The following is a 22,053-nucleotide window of genomic DNA, read 5'->3' on the forward strand; positions in this document are numbered from 1 at the left end:
TGACGCATGATCGAAACATGAGACTACTGTACATTACTTGGATCAAATAGAATCTTACCTTTTTCACAGAAGTGACCTGTAAAATGTAGAGGACATTCACACTCAAAGGAAGTGGCACCACTCTTCAGTTGCACATGCCGGCAAGTTCCCCCATTTCGACAAAGCATCTCTTGACAGGAGGAGGCCGGTGGAGATGGAGCTGGTGTTGGAAACTGTGAAAATGCAGGCACTTTGCTGATGGCAGTGGTCCAGGGAGATTGACTCGCTTTTAAAGCTGTTGATGTTTCTGTATGCCAGGGGAACCTACAACAATCATGAATACTCATGAATAAAGAGGTAGGTTAAGGACAAAATCCATTTCCATGGTTAATTTTGATAAATTGATAAGAAGGCCTGACACCACCTTTCCAGCAAACCCATAAAAGATAATAGCACCTCCCTCTTTAGTAAGGAAATGTCAGGTGAGATCACCTGGTTTCTTTGTTTCAGGCACAACATAGTTTCATTGTTAAAGAACAGGGAACAACTTCAATGAAACAAACATCTATTTTTTGGAAAAACCAAATACAAGAAAAACTGATTATTTACAAATATTTACAGTAAGTGTGAAATGTTTGCACATAACTTACTCCACTGGCCATTTCAAGATCACCAAGAGAGCTTTGTGCATATCGTAGGCGTACGGTAGCTGCTTGTTCACTATGCCCCAGGGTGCTGTGAGGTACAGCTATGAGCTGCTGTCCTCAGCCATCCAACTGACATTTGGTCAGGTAACAATCTGAGAACCAGGAAGTGAGGTCAATCTGCTGCTTGAGAACAGCTCTGTCATACTATAAATGTTAAATATCCAACAAATCCTACCCCTTTTAAACACTGCATCAGGAGGAAACCCTCAAGTAAGCCCTCAAGTCAATGTACATGTACTGTAACTCCACCCAGAACTCAAGAAATCCAGAAAAAGCCCATGAAAGTCATCCATACGACCAGCACCCATCAACATTTGTTGAATGCTAAGTGTCTCTCATGTCTTTGATTATTCTCAATTCACCATTTGTCACTAACAGGCATTTACAGAGCCTAGCAAACTTCAAGAATTATTTTAGCCGTTTCCTGATCTGTGCTTTTCAATGCTTTTATCCGTGTATTGCTTTGACGCCTCTCTAGTCTTCATGTTTGAGTGTTTGCTTGAAATTTACAACTTAACTAAGGAACCTCACAGAGTATTCAGACCTTTCCTATGGTGTCCCATTTAGTGAAACTACAGAACTAAGCATACACATTTTTTAAATAAATATTTTATTCAAGGATCTAATGCTCACACTGAATCACCTGAAATAATTACAATCACCAGTCTTTTTAGGTTTCACTCTGGCTTGGTGCAATTTCTTCTGCATACTCTCTGGCATTGCAACGGCACAGCAAGTCCAGACAAAATAGCTGCATTGTCTAGACCACATTAACTAGAGGCCAAGAGTTTTTGATCTTTGGAAGGTTTGTGGGAGAGTCTGAAGTATTCCTGTGTAAAAACAGTCTGGATAATTTTTAAGCTTAGCTGCCCGGCATCTTAGTTAGGGAACTAAACAAGTTTACTTAGTAGCTCAAAGGAAGAGCTAGGCTTTTGTTCTGTTCTGTTTATAATTTTGCTTTGTGACGACTGCTTTGAATTTCTCTGCACTTTGTAAATAAAAAGCACTGATTTGGATCCTTACAGTTATGTTTTTGTTTTCTTGGACCCACCTATTTTTAAGACTGGTCCCCATTGCAAGAACACTCATGTGATTTGACGCAAACCCTATGCCGGATGCGAGTTTTCCATAAAGCTCTTTCCAAGCTGCCGCTGGCCTCAGTGTCTTCCTTGCCCAGTCTGGAGGGATGGCAGAGTCAAGGTGGCAGAAGGACCCCCCGTTTACTGATGATGGAGTAGACTGTGCTTTCAGAGACAGAGTGACTTCAACATATTTGTACTCTTCTTCCAGTCCTTGCTGCTCAGCGCTTTTACCCCTGACTTGCTTTGATAGCTCATTTGCCTTTGTGGCTGAGCTGTTGCTTGAAATTCACTACGCAACCTAGGTACCTCAAGGAGACAGAGGTTTTTATTCTGAAATCTACAATACCACCATTATTGCCCAAAAAGGGCACTCTAGTTAATGTGGTAAATGTGTGACTTATCAAGGTATTTTTCTGCACCAAAAAGAGATTAATTTTTAACTTAATTTACATTTGCCACAACAACAACTTTGAATAAGTTTGAATACTTATGCAATCATTACTTTTCTATTTTTCTTTCATACTAATTATCTATTTACTTTTTTCATTTTTACTTTGAATGTGTTGAGTAGGCTGTGTGAATAACATTAATTGCTTCTTCAAAGCATTCTATCATAACTGCAAGCTTTATCTCACAAAATGTGAAAACAATCAAGGCTCTGAATACCTTTGCAAGGCACTGGAGATGTGCATCAGCTCTAACCGTCTAAGTCAAGGTGCTCGCCCCAAGCTCATCATCCACACTGCTATCAACTGTAGCGTAGTGGCACATTACAATATTTATTGCCTTGTGTTTGCATTTACTTCAGAAGCAATCACTTTTCTGCTCCTGTCGTTTTTGTTATTTATAAAACAACTGCTGGAACACAAAGGTCAGCTGTTCTGTGTTTTTTTTCCTACGGTTACATTTATAGAATTGCTCTGTTTTACTAATGAGATGTGCATTTCCTTTGCTACAGCACAAAAACTTAACCTATGCAATACTGAGGTGGGCGATGCACTTGCTCATTAAAACCGGGAAAAAAAAACTCTTAAAAGTTACAAAACCATAATACAGTAACATCTCTATTGTTGTTTTTGTTTTATTAACAAAAATATTATGCAGTGTTGTAAAATTTTCACTGAGAAACACATTTTAGTGTCATCATTAAATTATGTTTAATTAAGAGACATTTACACACTGGAATTTAATTTTATAGTTAATATAATTGCTTTGCTTTAGGTGGGCATATCCTTGTTCTCTAATAATTAAAGTACAGGCACTGAATTAATGATAATGCAAAATCTTTGAACTTGCAAAATTGCTTGCATGTACAGCCTTCACAAACTATATTACATTTGGTCTTACAAACAATGGAAAAAAATATTGAACATTGACTGCATTCGTTTTAATAGTTAAGTTAGTATTAATGTAATCATAAAAATAATTACATGACTATATAAATTATATGAATCCATATACATGAAGAACCATTCACAGTTTTGATTAAATATTGTATAATATAACCTTAAATTATTTTAAGCCAGTTTTTGACCAAACAAATGATGACAATAAAGTTGAAAAAAATCCATTTAAACTGGATATTTAAATCTCATTTATCCCGCTGTTTTCTGGGATGGGCTCCGTCTTTCCTGCATCCCTGGATGGGGCGAAGCATTTAGAAAACGGATGAATGGCAAAGTCCTCCAGGTGAAGGCATGTACAGTAAGCCGACTTGCAAAATGTGTATAATTTCAATGCTCCATAAAACGAGTACAGCTGCTTCGGGATGGTGTTTGAATTTGATCATTGACGTATCAGAGCGGCTTTAATGTGTATTAATAAATGACACAGAGACATACTGAGACACGTAAGGTGCTTAAGAGAACACAATTATAAACAAAATATAATCATTTTTTCACAATAGGCGTAGCCTACATTTTTGTGTACGAAACATTATAAAGGTAATCCTCACACACTTTCATGTGATACATTTGTTGCACTTCATGTTAGTGTCGTCTCTAATTTATGAATGTGAAACTAGACCATTCAGTGTAGCTTGGTCATACGTGTGCCTAGATCAAGCTCCCTTAAGTTCCCTTCCCAGAATGTTTATCTCAATATATATCTCAGAACTCTCCATCACATTCTAATGGATCTAAGTTTATTATTAGTAGGTGTAATACTGATGACACCTTTCTTTAAAATTCCACCTATATCTCAATTTCTATTACAATGTGGCTCGAACATAATGTTAGTTGAATATTAAAATAAATGTCACAGCAACAGATGCTGAAATCATTTCATATTAACAATATTATATCAGTAATGAATTGCCATTTTTTTTTAGAACTTTTTCATGTGATCCAGTGTTCTGCTTATTACCATACTAAATTAGTCTATAGCCAGAGTTATACTAGCATAGTCCTTCACTTTAGTATCCTCTAGAAGGCAGCAGCTGTAACTTTGGGTTTGTTGATTTTATGAAAATGTTTGGTATAGAGCTGGGGACTAATTTCAGCAGCCAAGTTCATTGACATTGGTATTAACCTAATGTATGGAGTAGTGTACTAGCCAAGGAATCGTCCCCAGTTAGTACACTGTTTTTCGTATATTGCAATTGACCCCAAGTGGCTAGGTTTCTATACACACTTTATGTGAAAACTTTGTTTCTTGTATATTAAACAGGTTTTTTGGAAGACTGCCATGTTTCTAAAACATGATGTCCTGTTTCATAATACATGAAAATAATTCCTGAGAGATTCCACAGACTTAAGAAAACAAAATTTTCTACATTTCTAACTATTATATTTCTTGGTATGGAAGTAATTAGGAAAAAAGACTTTTATTTATAACAGTTTACAAATGGTTTACAACAGTCCTTTAGGTTTCTGGAGAATGTGACATGATGGTTGCAAAATAAAAGTGAAAAAGACTGGATAGTTTAATGATCCAATGTAGTTTTTTATCATCTCAATGTGAGAGTATTTTCTTTCCACACTGTCTGACCTTTACAGATATTCCAAATGCCACTGAAGCATTTGATGGAACTTTCGACCTTGTCATCTGTCTTAATGACTGTTTAATGGGTTGACGTTGGTCATATCATATTGGCATTGGGTGCCTATGTTCTTAAAAATTCATATGTTGAAGAATTAATCGCATGTATCCTAGAAATTCACAGCCAAAGATGTTTATTTTAAATCTGCACATGACATTTCAAACACTTTCACTGAAAAGCATTGCACAAGCATGTGATATATACTGTATACTACACATTTGTCAGCTGGAGAAATGTTTCTAAATGCCAGCAGCATGAGACATTTCCCTTTTTAGGAAATGGTCATAATTTAGATGGCTATTTTCTTCAGCTTTCCTTTAAACCTAAGAATATTAAAGGTATGACTTTCTTTTTTAAAGACAACATAATGTCACATCGCTTCAGTTTTCAAGGTCTCATTGACCTTTTTAACTCACTGTGCTTGTGGCAGACAAAAGAAACTTAACTCTATGCAGTTTTGTTTTCTTGCGCTGGAAGTGACATTAGTATGCTTTACATTTAAAATCTCTCCAACATAAGGCCAAATCACTAAGCTTTGTCTTTAATAGTCCTTCTTTTCTTGAGATCAGTATTTACCTTTACTGTAAAAAGCCATATTTCTGTTCTTATTACTGCTACATTAATATTATTATAGGACATAAATGCTTTCAGCTTCTGTGCTTTATGTAGCATCTTGCAGTTTTTATAGTGGAATATTTAATGACTCTTTCACCTTCAAACCAATCCTTGCTGCATATTTTAAATGTGTTTTACAGCAATTCACACAGTACAACATGAATTATTATGAACAAACTAATTAGCTTGAGTGTCACAGAATACCGGCAGAAATTTGAGGTTGCATAATTTTTCTTTCTCCAAACAAACTCTTATGCCTTTTTACACAATTGTTTATCATCTGATATGCTCAGTAACATACCCAGAATTAGATCCTCAGACGGGAAACTGAATTTTTCTTTAGAGTGCCTTACATTGGGTAATTTTCATGATCATTGTGCTGGTATAACCCTAACTAAACAGTAAAAGGATTAAGAATTTTACGGAGAATTCAAAATAATACAGCTAGTTTTCCCCCTACTATCCAGACTTTGAACTGGTGAACTGAAAATATGCTTCTCATTCTCAGGGGATTAATAATGCAAGACACAAATGAAATTCACACAAGCCTACTATGATATAATCCTTTCCTGTCACAATTTTGGAGTTTGAGGGAATGTTTTTAGAGTAAACAGTAAAGACTAATGTTATAAACATAACTAATCACTCGAAAAAAGCACTCTCTCTCAGTTAGAAGTCACATGTATTGTGTCACAGATATGCCTAGAGGAAACTCTTAAGGAACCATATATTTTTGATACATCATTATGAAGATCAGACCTATTTGCATCAGATAAATGGAGGAACAGCAATAATCTTGCTGGACAGCCAATGGTCTGCAGGTAAAAAAATCTAGCATGTCCCTCTTAAACAGAGTGAGAGCAGAATGAAGGTCATTCTGTCCTATATACAGCAAATAGGTTTTGTGTCCAAACACAAAACAAAGAAAATTATGTTTAAGTAGGACACCCGTTCCTTGTCCTTTTTTGGAAATGCAAAAAAGATACAGTTAATCCAATACAAGACACACTACCTTTAATAGGAATTGTTTAATTGGTGTTGTTATTAGGTAGTGATTTTTATGGCGTTCACATAAAGAAACACAGTAAAGAATTAGCCTCATCACTATCAGAAACAGAATGATTTCAGAATTCTAAGCTTCAGGGTTTCTTATCCAAATTGCATGAAAGCTGAATCTGAATGAACTTGGCTTCAAACTGTGATTATTTAGTAGTGAACACAGAAAGGAAAACAAACTAAATAAAAGGTAAGATATCAAAATCTGTTCCACTTAAGAGTCAATACAACCTAATTATCTTTTCAATTACCTCTATAATACCAATACTTAAGACAAAATTTCTTATTTAATATTTTTCACTTATTTGTTGTATGCAGTATCTACAATACATCAATTAAAATATATTGCATTACAGCATCTGTCATTATATGATCTTTAACAAGGCTTTAGCAGTTATAGTCAGAAAATAAGTACAATACTTATACAGTATACTTCTATACAATAAGACATATATACTTCTAGGCAGTGCTTTTTAAAAAGCTGTTTTGAAGGTAGAATAGTTCTTCTATTAAATCACTTGTTTAAATACTATTCCCCTTTGTCAAAAGCAGAAAGCATATTATTATTCTTTTTCCACAATGACTCACTGGAAAGTTTACACCTTACCTGCAGGTGCTGACACTGCTCCTGCTTACAGCATTGGAAGGGTAGAAACCACTCAGCTTATTGATTTCTATTATTTCAATGCAGCCTGTAAAGTTGTAGAATGGTTCTGCACCCTGAAATAAAATAAAGTAGTATATTTCACCAATGTTATTCTCAAACAGACAACCATAAAAGTACAACACAATCAATAACTTGTCTATACTGTTATTTTGACCTCTGGAAAAGAAAGGTGTAAACTGTTCTTAACAAACACAACACAATAGCTAGGATTCATAAACTCTTGACATACTGTATGAGCTGCACAAGTCAAAAGTCTTTATTTTGGCCTTAAATTTACAATGCCATTTTACCTTGTCGTTTTTATTAGTGTAATAGGTTCCCCAACAGCATGATTTGTACCATGTACAAATGTAAGTTTTTGTATAACCAAAAATAATTACCGGTTAAATATACATTTATAACATATTAATGATATAACATATAAACAGATGTTATGTAAATTTAAAAACTAAATGTACTCTAACCTAAATTAAAAAACTAAATTACCATCTCTTTCCAATACAAGTAATAAGAAAGAGATAAACACTGTTGAGTGTTGGTATTATTGATAACGGAAGCAATCAGGGCAGAAACTAAACTCTCCAGAAGTTATATAAAATATGTTAGATGACATTACCAATGGAATAGATTGTGATGTTCAGGTCGTGGTCTTAGAAATAAAACAGAGCAATTGAGACTCATTTGCACTAATGTACTGTATATCTTACTGTTATTAAAAGTAAAATTTATGACTGTAATTGAAACTATATGTAAGCAAAATTTTAACAATTGTAAATGTAAATGCTAAACAACTTTAATACTACAGATTTTACGGTCTACACAAAAATAGTATAGTTTTTATAAAATAGCAAAATGAAATTGGCAAACAAAACTTTAAAAGATTTCCAATCTTCCATTCCTTATAAAAAACATTCAACCCCATATCTTTAATTAGAACTGCAGAGAAAGAAAATGAATTTGCACACAAGAATAATACCTTTGTGAGTTTCCCGAACCATCAACTGCGTCATGATTGTTCTCAAATTAGCACCTTTTCAGTTATGAGCAGGATGTGCTGAAGAATGGCAGAGACTAAAATCAACACGCCGCTGCACTGCCTGTTACAGCACACTGCATTAAGCCTTAGTCACACTACAGGACTCGACTCGACTTCTAGTCGGAGTCAAATTTAACGACTGCAGTTGCTGCATCTCGCTGCCTTTTCTGTCCTACAGGGTGTCAAACTATACGACTAGGAATCGCAGGGGGCGACTAATCACTCGATCCCCTGACGCCTCTTCGTCACGGTTCCAAATCTCGCCTTGCGCCGCGGAAGTACCGCGAGGTCGCCTCATTTGGGCAGCCAATCAACGTGGAGCACACCGGAATAAGAGGAGGGGCACCGCGCGAAAGTAAACAAACAACAAACACGAAACGACAATCAGACAGACAGACAGACAGACAGACATCTCTGCTGGCTCCAGAGTTCGACGAGCCTCTCCTCCATTTGCACAGTCCAAAACCCCCGCTTTCCCTCTTTCCTTGCGGCCGCGTTGTATGCGCTGTACTTCCTGCTGAGCGCTCACGGGCTGTTGACTGTCGCAGACACAAGCGCCCACCTGCAGCGATTTCCTTACGATTATGTAAATAGAGGCGACGGCTGAAAATACTAGGAAAAGTAGTGTGACGCCGATTTTACAGAATGCATGAGTTTACTCCATCTCTTAATCTGAGATCTGCTTATTCAAGGTACTTTTTAAATTCTACTACAGACGAGGTTGCACACAGTGGATGAAAAAGTCAAAAGTGTCTTTAGATGTGACGCTTCGTGTCTGTGAAGGCCAGATCTATTAATGTTTCTGTGATTATTTACATTTTTTAAATTTGTCTGAAGTCCTCCTATTTCACTTAGTCTTATAATGTGCAGTATAATTTCATTTTTGTATTGGTTTCACGTGTATTTATGATTATGAAACTAGATTCTAGGAACTTTACACCAAGGCCTATTTAATGGTGTTATTTGCTCTGTTGAGTTTTTAATAAAGGTGTTTTTCTGTTATTTTGTGCACTTTGTGGGGGTTTTTTAAGCACTTTAAGATTTTAGTATTATTATATTACATATACTGTATTGCAAGCCTTAAACAACACAGCACCATCTCTGTACACCATTAATAGTATTTACTATTTTTATGAAAAAAAAACTGCTTTTATGTGGGTTATGTAGGTATTTCAGTACATAGCTCCTGTCTTGTTTGTTTTGTTTATAGATGACAGAGAAGAGATTAAACAGAGAAACTGCAAAAAAATGTTATTGTTGCAAGAGCAGTCTGTGAGCACACTACATTTATATAACACAACCCTGTAAATTGTGTGTTAATGTTGTGATATGGTCCAGGTATATTAATTAACTTCATTTCTAGTGCTCCATGAATGAATTTGGCTATAGACCAGGAATCATGCTGGGCTTGTGAGACAGTACATGTACTAAATGACCAAAACATTTTACTGTTAGGCTCTTAAGAATTTTGGAATTGTCAATTAGTTTTTATTACATACCTTTTTCAAATTCTATTAGATTTTTTTAGAAAGAATGAGTCACCTACTGACAGGCCCACCTGCAGAGCCACTTGTTATTCAACTCAACTGTTGCAACGACCACAACACCTGACATGAAAGGTGTTACTGTCAGATGTTGCTATGTGTCAACAAAGTCGCTGCTTGGCAGAAAGCAGAGGGAGTCCTGTCTGACTAATCCCAAACGCATCCTACTGGTGCGTTGCTAAGAGTGCTTCACCTATTGTAGAATTCCAGGTACATTTGGCAACTGACAAGACCCACACTTGAACAAGCAATATCTGAATCACAGAGCCAGGTTAGCACTCTGAGCAAGTGTCTTGACAAACTGAGTCACTTGAGAGCTTCTCGATTGCTGTGCTAAAAAAATGTTTTAAAACATGCTGTGCACCAGCTATCATAGAAAATCAGCTATATTACTTTACAAACCAATTAGAATTCCTTATTGTCTCTAGTAGTTTAGATATAATTACCTTGCTAATTATTACTGTGAATATACTTTTATGTGAAAAAACATGAAAAGGTGACAAAGTGTGTGCCAAGGTGTGAGTTATTTCTTTCCATCAATCAGTGCTGTACTTAAAATCTTATAGAAATACCAGTTTCTAAAATAAGTGCAATGTACTTCTTATTTAATTCTCATGCATAAATTTTTATTTTTAACTCAAACTCACAGGTTTATATACTGTAAATGTTCTGTATCAGGGGTTTAAGAGAACATGGAATGAACATTTGTCTTGTTATCTTAACTTTCTAATTGCTGCGCTGGAAAGTTCTTATACCTCTTTATAAATCAAAGTGGTTGTGCCCTGAAGGTCTAGCTTTCGTTTTCTTAGCGTTATCCTGAGTTCCAGAATTAACTGGGGAGCTATTATACTCAACTTAACAGTCAATAATGTTGTAGTGATCCTCTTTCAAATGGGAAACAGGAAGAAGGACCTTAAGGTTTGTGACTTTCTTGCCAATGTTTAATAAAAAAAATAATTTTTATAAGCTGTGAAATACTTTACCTTATACTGTATAGAACTGATGACTGTGTGATCTCAAATAAATACTGTACATATGTAAATTAAAATAAACTACAGCTTTCAGACATCTACTGTATACCAAACAAACAGTGCAGAATGCCAATATACTCATTGACTGTCATGACCATCCCATTGCACAGTGAATTTGAGCTCCTACCACCGGGATGTTGATTTAAACTTAGATTTAAATGCAATAGAACTTATTTATCCTTTATTCCCACAGTCAGTAACCTGCTTAATTTGGAAGCGGATTGCTTTATTTTGCTTTTTTTCATCATGCAAGTATAATGTGTACAGTATCTAACCCACTGATGACCCAATTTCTTTGTCTTTTTAATTGTGGGGATTACTTAACTTGTTTTTCACATGTAGTGCATGTACAGTATGTTTCTTATTTGTGAATGTCTTATGTAGTGTTAAATTTATTATTTATTGTATCATGTCTTTACCAGTCTGCAAAGCAATTTTCTCATCTGGGACAATAAGGGATGTAAGTGTTTGGTAAGTATGTGTTCTGGACTCTCCTACAGTACATTGAAAGATCCTTTTATACCATGCCCAGTGGGCTTTCACAATGTATACAGTATAAAGATTGTATGTTTTGCTAAATTAAAAGAAAAAATAGAAGAAAAAAAAATAAAAAAGCTATTTTCTCCATATGCCACTGTTTTTGTAAATGTTTATAATGGCTTGTTTTCCCATTTGCAGAAATACATCTTACCTATTTAGGCTTGATTTTGAATTTCTATACAATACTTAAAGGCTCATGACCTTCAACTACCCAGACCCATCTGTATAACTCAAAATCCATTCCACGGCCTGGATCACTGGAGCCGTTAATTACATGGCCCATATGTTAACAACCAAACTCACAGAGCAGAATGACCGTAAGTGATGAGTATCACAGAATTGTCAATTACGTAAAGGGTTTTCAATCATGAAAAAAAACTTTCAAATTCTCATTTGATTGTTAATATAAGGTTTGGTGCATAAAAAAATACACAGTTTAAATGTCAATACCTATAGACTACTGTATATCTGCAGAGGAAAATCTAAACAGATCTAACAGCCATAACCTGTGAAGTAAGATCTAATTTTTTTCATAGTTTTACACCAGATATCCTCAAGGTGTTGAGACCTTGAACTGAATATGTTTAACCTTTGATCTTGACTCTGAAGGTCATGGTTTATTTACTGAGAGTGTATATGACATCATACTTATGAAAATTAATCTACAACTAATTAATTTCATCTGGCTTTGATTATCATTCACTTTTGGTTGTAATGATTAAGAATGGCCATTTCCATTAGAACATTCACTTAATTTTGTTTTATGCTTTCAGGTATTCTTGTTGATTCAACAGATTCTGCACCAGAAATTGTTGCAGGAAAAGCTTAAATCATATATATTTTAGGTTTTATCAGTACATATTATTTAAAATATGGCATACTATTTAAGACATTTGGCACATGTACCACTGAGACATTTGGAATTATATGGAGCTTGAAATTTCCAATACTTTGAGATGATATACTGTATATAGAATGCCTCATTAACTGCATTTACATTAGTGCACTCAGAAATTAATTTTATCACCTAATTCTAATGCTTTATTTACAAGCTAGATGCAGAGGAGCGGATATCTAACACTGTTTACTTTAAAAGCAATATATTGTTCATGCTATTAACAACAACAGAGAAATTCAATTTTACCAATGTTTGCAAGGGCAAATATTATACATTTAAACACAAAATAAGTGATGTGTGGGGAACAGTGCCGTCTATTATGAGCAGTATGATTGTGGAGTTACTGAATTTCACCTTCTCAACAATGTATTTCTGGAGGGTCAGGGTCACAGGTGTTCAGAAAACTTTCAGCAGTGAATTTCCTGCACTGTTTGACTTTTGATTGCAGAGGACCACTGTCTTCAACAGACAGTTTGTTTGACAATTGTATTTGGCTCGGCCTGAAAGTCATCATTCATGTTTGTTTTTTTCTCTCTCTCTGTAAATAGGATCTGGATACACCCACTCGCTGGTTACATAAGAACTGCGTCTCCCTTCCTCAAGTCTTTACATAACCCAAATTTCCCATAAGCATGAAGCCACACTTTCATAGCCATTGCATGAAACCATACGGAGAATTACTGATCGTGATACTGCAGAGATGATTGCAGCTTATTTTCTCTAGCTGTGCTGCTGAGTGAGGAAGGAGAGGCAGCAATGCTGACCACTGTGCCACTGTCTCACCCACTTAAAAACACACAATACAGCAAATAAATTAAAAATTGGAGAATTACCTTTGAATTGTTTACAATTACTGTACATTTCATTACCCTACAGTGTACTGTCCAGTAATTAAACATGTAATCAATTACACAGTAAATTATAAACATTACCATGCAGCTTGTACTTTAGACATCTTAAGTAAATTGTCCAGAACTCAAAAAGTTTATGAGAGCTGTTGTACTATGTTCCACCGTTGGGGAGGAGGGGGTTACGGAAAGCTGAAAATGCACAAGCCAAGTCTTTCTTAACCCAGGAGCTGGAGAATAGGCTTACGTTAATTCACAATGCTGACACCCTTACTCATGAAACATGTCTAACAGATGAGAGATGTTTATATTCTGTCAGTAGTCTGGTCATTGAGGATGGGAAAATAATTTTATCAGCTTTCTTTCATGTTGCATGTCATGCTGTGGCCTCTCATCATTTATTCTTTCTGTTGAAATTACTATACTATTAGACATTAAAAATAATGGATCCCTTAAGAAGTGTTCTCATAGGCTAAGGAAGAACCAGTAGAACAGTAGATTATTTGCTCTTTTTTTGTTGCAATGCTGAAATAAATTCCCACGTAATATATTCACAACCAGTCTTAAGAAGTCTCTTTATAACTTATTTTTATAGGAGCAATTACTGTACTTTGAATGAGAATCAATGAGCCACAGCTAGGGTTGTCAAATCTGCAACACTGCGCAGAAAACAACTTTTTTGTTTCTTACTGCACCACTACCAGTGCAAACTACAGATAATAATCTGTCCCTGTAGTTTTTTTAACTGAATAACCAGGATCTGACAAGTGCACAGAAAACAGGCCTGGCCAGTTAAAAACACATCTAGGTGGAAACCTTCACCATAAAGAAACAACATCATGGCAGGAACATGCACCTCAGGCAATTAAATTAATAAGAAATTAATGAGATTTAAGATTATTATTAGTGTTATTACAACAGATAATAATTTGTCACATTCTTTTAACTTATACTTATGCACCTGGATATTTTACTGAAACAACCTAAACGAAGTACCTTGATACATAGTACAACAGTACAACCCCACATTGATGTGATCAGTGCAGTACGATGGGCATCTGCATTAGGACCATTGCTCTTTCTGATTTATACAGTATCAACAATCTAGATTCTGGTATTGTTAGCAAACTAGTAAAGTTCTATATGATACAGGATTAGCAAATACTGCACTATGTACTGTACATGGTGAATTCAACAAAATTCAAGACTAGGTAAGCATCTTACTACAGGTACTTTCAGATGACAAGTTGCAGAGTATTACACGCAGGTGGAAAAAACAAATTCTAAGATATGAAACCCAAAGCCTGAAGAAGATACTCGTGTTTTTTTCCACACCATCTTCTAGACTCTGTGTGTAAGGCAAAAGCAGTAAGGCTAGAGACAGTAGTTAAAAGTGTACAATTAAAATTAAAGGCTGTTGCGGTACAATTGTACAAAGAACTAGAAAGAACTCATTGTGTATGCAATTTTGGTGATCGTGTTCCAAAAATATATTACTGTTCTGCAATCAGTCCAAAGGGTGACCAGTTCCATTGCCGGGCTTAATTAGTGATGCCCTACTCTGGCAGGCTTAAAGACCTGAATCTTTTTAATCTTGACCAGAGAAAATTACAAGGGGACTGATTAAGCATTCAAATGAGAAAAGTCACTGAAAGGACTACTCAGCTGCAGAAAAAGCCAGTAAAAAACAAATTGCAGTCATTTACAATCTTGTAGCCATTCGCTTACCTGATACGGCCAGTAGCTTGAAGGTAAACCCCCAAGGAAGAGAGGGCCTGCTTTTTGTATGTGGAGTCCTGGCCAGTAATTACTGGGCAAGCTCCCAACAGTCTCAAACCCAGACACAGTCACGTCCACTTCACAAGACGCCTGGTGTTGTCTATGAACAATATACACAAAACATTTAAAATGCTTAACAAAGGTACAGTAGTGCTGGGTTTCTGTATGAGTTTTTCTGTGAACAAAATCCCTCAAGTTAACTGAGTGAAATTCTTAGGTACTGTTAATGAGTGAATCAGTTTTTGGTAGTAACGGTCAAAAGAGTCAAAAGTTGTAAGAACAGGAGAAATTGAACTTTGATAATAAAACAACTCTAATCTACTTGGTATAGGGAAACACATTTCTGAGAGAGGAGGAAAACTTAGCTGGGTGAGCCCAAAATAGAGCTCTGTAGAGCGAAACACTTGCAGGATTCAGCAAACAGCATTAACATAAAAAGTACCAGATTCAATGCATGTGACATGACAGGCACAAAAGAGAAGAAGACAAATGAAATTTGTGCAAAAATGACCAAATATCAATACAGTTGTGGAGGAGGAGAGGTGTTAGTGAAACGAACACTAGAACAGAGTGGACTATAGGCTTGTATTAAGAGTATACACTACTGGAGTATGCAACTGGCACAAATGTGAGTGTTTCTCCTAAAACTTTATTATAAACTACAATTAAAATAGGAAATTGTCAAATACAGTTGCTTCAATCCTGTAAATTTGTGCACGGGTGTACGCATATACAGTAAATGCATACAAACCAGTAATTCGGTTTTGCGTTGTGGTTTATTTCAAGTCTTTTCATGTCCAATAACAAGACATGATTTTATACTGTATGTTAGATTCTTTAATGTAAAAAAAAGTTCCTAGTGATTCCTATTTTTTATTCTCTTTCTTGAGTAGTTAAAAAGAAAATCCAGTCAGTGCTAGAACTGTATTTATAACTGGATTTCAGGTTCATTACAAACACAGGCTGTGCTGAATGAGTATAAATGATAATTTGTGGTCTCCATGGAAACGGCAACTTTAGAAACACTTAATTCAGCAGCATTCTGGTTGAGCCTTAAAAAGTAAGCAAATGTGATGGTAAGGATATGATTTTAATTATGTGTTTTTACAGAGAGTGATTGGAGGAATTATTAATTACTTTTAGAACCTTCCTATTAGAGGGTAATAAAGGGGCATACTGCACATTACTTTTGATCTAAAATCTTTTGTTTGCTTAAGAGTTATTTACTCTTTTGTAACACTGAACATTTCTAACTTTGCCCATTGACTTCTTAATAGACATATATCAGCCTGTTCTGAATTAGAATCTTGACTTCAGTTTAGACAAACTACTCCCAACTTGGCACTAATAACCACCCCTGGCTGACAGAAAATATCCTTGAGCATAAGAACTCAGAGTGGCAAGCTGCCTAACTGTTTTAGGAGGGTAAGATGCAAGGTTAGTGTGAGCTATTTTAATTTAACGCTTTTCTCTTCTAATTCAAAACTTACATTGGCCAATTTACTGATTATTTCTACAATTTGATACAGTCTGTGAAATGAATTAGTGCCACTTGAAGAAATGCAACTCTTGTTTCACTGTCCTCTGTCCAGCTAAACTGGTCACAAAATGGAAAAATGGAACAATTATTGGTATCCCCCCAAAAACAGAAAGTAAACTGTTTGGAAAACATAATTGTGATATGTAAAGACATTAATAAGATAAAAAAGAGCATCATTCAAGTATGGTATGTACAGTCATCATTCAAATTAAAATGTTGACTTAAGGTCAGACATACTGTACTTGTCCAGCAAATTAATCAGTTCCAGTGCAGAGATATGGTTTATAAAGGGGGCAGGTCATATTCTACCCAAAGATACAGTCCTTTTTTGGAGAGTCTGCTGTAATTGTTGTCTATTAAAAACCAAAAACTAATATATAATCTCCATTATATATTACCATGAGAAATCTACACATGTTCCGTTATTATGAGTATCTCTGTTCCTTTTTCTGCTTGCATCTAGTTACAAATCAAGCAAAAAGCTAATCAAGCAAATCAAGCTAGAGTAAGAACTGAGACGATTCATTTTTTTGTTAGCAGTTTCATAAATTACGTCTTTTAAGCATATTAGATTAACCAAAAATAAATACACTATAACCTATGATTTTCATTTTTTCAGACAAAAATGTTACTAATTTTGGATCAAGCACTGTAGCACTTATTACTACTTAGCACAAGACCTCCTTTAAAGGTCAAGAGACAACACCATTATTTTGGCATAATTACAACTACAAAACATAATTAATATAATACCTTTATAGATAAATACAAGGTTTTATGCGGGGCATTTGTTCAGCACAATCAGAATTTAATTGCAGATGCTTTATTTCTTGTGTTTGCCAGAGTTAAATATTTTAGTGATCATAGCTTTACAATTCTTGCTGATGTGTAATCACGAATTGTAGTTACGGAGCAGGTGGCACATCCATTTCACACATGCTTTCAAAGGGTTTCAAAATTTGACCAACTGTTCTAATTAACAAACCATATTTTGAATAAATTCAAATTAAATTACTTGACTATCTCTGATAAATAAAAAAAAAACTATGACAAATACCTGATAAAGACAATTTAGATGCACGGTCAGTGTGGTTTTTGTAAAAATGTATATGCTCCACTACAGAATTGAAATACTTTTAACAACATTGTATCCTGTATTACATCTGCAATATCTTAACACACTGTCTAGTATCTATTGCAATTTCAGTTATCTCCAGGATAACACCCAGATAACATGTTGCCTCAGAAACTTAAAGCAATGAAGCTTAATAGCAGATTGACAATCATCTAGCAATCATGCCTGCTGTTGATGGTGCAAATTATTGTCTGAACTGCAAACGTATACATGTATTTTTAGGCAATTTACTTTGGTGCAGGATAAAATTAAGCTATTTAATGTCAATGTTCAGCTCCCGGGCTAGTTATGAGTTTCTGAAACCCTGCTGGACGTGGATGAGATCTGTGGTAGAATTTCAGTCTTCTCCTTTGTGGCATTTTGATAAGTTTAAGATGTCACGTTATGGAGCATAATCTCCATTTATTGTATCTGCGTTTTTATTTATGCAAGCAATCAATTTCAAACGAACTTATAATAGACTTTCATTGGACGACTGAGCAGGTGACACATTCTACATTGAAAAAGGAGAAAGGAGGGAGCTATATTGCCAAACCTCATTTGTATTTCATTGCCTGCTGCTTTAAGCGACATTTTAAGACATCTCCCTTGTCTTCAGTGTTCTGTTCCAGGGACACCCCAAGGCCTTGGGAGATTTCCAAAGCTAATTCTCTGGCCTGAAACAACGGGGGAGGCAGATAATTACCCAAGTATGAGCCATGGCTAACTGTCTGCAGCTGGAGGGGACTTGGTCCGCAGATGTGATAACTCCATGCCTCCTAATACTTTAGCTCCCTCTGTGGAGGGGAGGGATTTAAAGAAGCAATCAGGCATGATTTGTTCAGCCTAGCATCCATTGCTGTAACAATCTCTGGTTCAGCACTTGGGGGCACAAACATAGCTCGAGAGTCTTTATTCGGAGCCCATGTGAAAAAGGAGTTAATTTAGAAGCAGTCTGCCGCGGCTCTCTGGCTGTTTGCCAAAGGGCAGGGTGCGCTGGGAGTCCTTGAAACCTAACTTCAGCAGATTCCCGTTAAATGTATAGAAAACCATCTTTGGCATGGAGATACATTAAAAACTTCAGCCATACCTATAATAAGATTGAGAAACGATTCAGTACACTGTGAACCTCGGGTTTCCTCTGAGGTGCCTTGTGCTTCAAAATGACAGTGCGCAAAGAGAATCCTCCGAGTCAGATGGTTACAAAGGATTTGTTTTGGTTGAAGTGAAATCCAAAGCTGCTTTTTTGACTCTTCGCTCTGGGTATGGCCGTCTTTCATTCTAAGTCTTTTAAGGGCAGGCAGGAAACAAGAATGATGGGTTTTACTGCAATCTCACTTTCAGCACTGCCTGAATTGTTTCTTCTTTGCAATGAAATAAAAACATTTGAAAACATCAGGAGAAAACATCAGGAGAAAAAGTCAGGAGCTTTGTGAGGTCAGGGGCTGTGAAGAAACTTTATTATCTTCAGATTGTAATGCTTATCGACAGGCAGAGAACATATAGAACTAATATATGCAATAAATGTATTATTTGATGGTTGTTTTCAGTAGGGTGTAACTTATAAACATGTACAGGATTCGTCATCACCTCTCCAGAAAGTCCTTCCATTCTGATTCCACAAATTAGGCAATGTGTATTATTAAAAGAAAAACAATCCAGTCATTCTCTATGTATTCAATAAATCAGAATGACTGGCTAAATAACCTTGCACTTTCCCAAATTAAACTTTATCACTTCAAAACAATGGAATCAAAACACCACTTATTTGGCATTTGTGGAATTCAAGGTAAGGCTGCAAAATCCAGAAATTGTTTTAAAGAAATGACGAAAAACATTAAATTAAATTCAACTATTTTTATCTATGAAATGCACAGGGTTTTCAATGTGGTGTATTGAACATACATTATAAAAAGAAATTAATTTAATTACATATCTGTTATTAAAAAAACAAAAATGAAAAACAAACCTGATGCGAACCATGTACTCTCCTCCATCATCAACCCGAATAGTTGTATTTAGGTTTCTTCCTCTCTCTTCTTGACTACAGCAGTAGTAATACTGTAAAAATCAATATGAATCATAAACATGAAAGAGCTCCCCGAACACTAAGTTCACACCTGCCTTTATACTAATAAGAAAATCACTCACCAGAATTGTGAACTGTTACATCAATCTTTATGGCAAGAGCCACTCTAGGCACTTAGACATTCCTTTTCGATTGTGAAATATTAGGAATTTTTTATTCCTTCTTTAAAAAAGTATAGAAAACTTAGCATAACAGATAGTCTTTATGGATGAGAATCAATGTCTCCTATAACTCTGTCTTGATACGTGAAGTATGGTCTGTCTATGTATTTTACTTTCCATCAATTCTGTTCACGATTTTACTAAAAACAAGAAAAACGTAATAAAGTTTTTCTTAAAATTGCATTACCTGTAGCCATCCTTGCTCAACAGCAAGTTTGATGAAAAAGACATTTGTGCCTCGTCGTTGATCTGCATAAAGAATGGTTCCTTCTGAGTGTTCTGTTTGAAATCTGAGGGAAATATTCAAGGACGGCACCAGGTCAATGCCATCGAACTCCATATACGAATCACCAGAGTAGTACACAGAAGTGAACTCCTCACCTGAAGAACAGAGTGAAATGGCAGTAATTACAATATGCACACTTTTCTTAACATCACAAATACCAAGTACCCTGGCTGCTGTCGATCATGCTTTAAACCTGTCTGAATGTACCGTGACTGCAAACGTAGCATTGTCAACTAGTGCACACCTGTGTGTTCGTCAATCAGTGGAAAAATAATCTGGTTCTGGGACAACAGCACATCTACTCTTCGCATCCTCCACTTCCACTTCACCTTGTAAGAGTTATTACGGTTTGATTAGTGTACAATTGTTTTTTACAATTTAATATATTAATAGAATGCTTCAGCCCAAAAAATAAATTACATGTACTGTATAATAGAAAATTGAATGAATTGTTCTTTTTCCAGTGAAGCTAGAACAGTCACAAAACTGGCAAGCACATTCCCAGACAGCACGCTGTAGATGAAGTTGGCAGACATAATCTTTTCTGATTTGTAATAACCCAGTGTTTATGCTTCAGTTACTAAAGGTTGCATACTATAACTATTTGTGCTGATAAAGGTTAGTATTGATTGGAAGAGACTTCATTCTTGGCTAGAATATCAAGAGCTCACTATACACTCATAAATTCTTTGTGTGAAGCCATTTCCATCTTGAGATACTTTAACATTATGATATTATATTTAGTAAAGAAACAAAAAAAAGTAAGATGAAGCATTTTGACAGGGGCATAATGTAGAAAGGCTTCAGAAAATCCTCAGAAATCACAGAATATTTTCTTCTACAAGTGTAACGGAGTGACATGGTCGCTGTGGTGAGATCAGTTTAGTGGGTGTAGGTCTGAGTTTAGAAAGGACTAGATAAGAGAGCATGGTCCCTAGAGGCCCGGTTATAATAATAACGCAGTCTTTTAGCTTTTTGTTTTTATTTCAGGAATTTTATTGTAATATCATAGTTCAGTAAAATTTTAGTAATTTCATAAAATAAATCTAGAAACCTCTTAGAACCTGTATTTATCATCAAAGTGTTTATGTACAAAGGTCTCCAGACATGCAACGTTGACCAGATCTCACACTCTATTAATGTATTGACCTGGGCAGCTATTAAATACATAGTGAAACACCATAGTAAAAATAATCACTTTATGAACCCACTGAGATGGTGAAGCTGCAGGACGTGTTGTATGAGAGCAGGCTGGAGATACAAGAAGTGCATAGCGCAGACAAACACAGTACAGGACAGAAATCTGATAAGTGTGACTGAGAGTCAGAGAGACACAGTGAGGGCACAAAGGAGCAAATCCAGATCTGCAGTTCAGACAAACAAGGTTCACAGCAGGAGAAGAGCAATACACAGTGCCAAGGCATAAAGGAACAAAGGGGCAAAGGGGCAAATCCAGAGATGTGGTCAGGGCAAATCTCGGGTTCAGTATCCTGGAAGAAAAGAAGCAGAGCACAATGAAACTTGGAAATGGAACAAACTAGGGAAGAAGCAGACGTCAGAACAAATTCTGTACCAGAGCCCCAGGTATTGTCCGAGCAAACCTGAGGTATTCTGAACCACCTGAGGCGGTGTGGTTGAACATTCCCTGCTGGGTAATTCAGATTTCTTGTCAGAGCATGTTTCCATGGCAACCAACTGACAGGTGGATGGAGGTGTGACTACGGAGAGTTAAGCTTTAAATTTTATTGCTAGAAATAAAGAAACAAACTGGCTTTGCTTTAAAATTACAGACTTTCTCACTTCAGAAACTGTTGAAAAGAACATCATTATGTTATGAAGTGAATCTAGATACAACAGGGAGCACCTACAGTAGCTACTAATCAGCATTTCCAGCTTCAAAGCAAGGGGATGTTTGTTGAGATGTAGTGGTCCCAGATTCAGTGATCAAAGCAATTGTAAAGTTTACCTTGGTTCACCTTAATTGATTAAGTTCTGGGTAAATTATTTAATTGCCAATCAACAGTCCAGGAACAGAGCATAA

General features: G+C 35.8%; 1 protein-coding gene and 1 long non-coding RNA gene across 3 annotated transcripts in view; one reads left to right on the plus strand and one right to left on the minus strand.

The window, feature by feature from the left end:
* eys (EGF-like photoreceptor maintenance factor) overlaps positions 1–22,053 on the minus strand; it is a 350,285-nt gene that overhangs the window by 131,087 nt on the left and 197,145 nt on the right. For both annotated transcript variants that reach the window (XM_088610149.1, XM_088610150.1), the window contains exons 34-38: positions 19,914–20,107; positions 19,446–19,537; positions 14,772–14,922; positions 7,087–7,199; positions 59–303 (exon numbers count right to left, since the gene is read on the minus strand). In XM_088610149.1, coding sequence (XP_088466275.1) covers positions 59–303; positions 7,087–7,199; positions 14,772–14,922; positions 19,446–19,537; positions 19,914–20,107 — 795 coding nt within the window. The remainder of the gene's footprint in view (positions 1–58; positions 304–7,086; positions 7,200–14,771; positions 14,923–19,445; positions 19,538–19,913; positions 20,108–22,053) is intronic.
* Positions 8,589–13,600, plus strand: LOC148646454 (uncharacterized). Its single transcript, XR_015927941.1, has 2 exons — positions 8,589–8,874; positions 11,180–13,600. It is a non-coding gene; the product is annotated as an uncharacterized LOC148646454 (long non-coding RNA).

This window comes from Lepisosteus platostomus, chromosome 17, assembly GCF_059453375.1.
Source record: "Lepisosteus platostomus isolate fLepPlt1 chromosome 17, fLepPlt1.hap1, whole genome shotgun sequence".
NCBI lineage: Eukaryota > Metazoa > Chordata > Actinopteri > Semionotiformes > Lepisosteidae > Lepisosteus > Lepisosteus platostomus.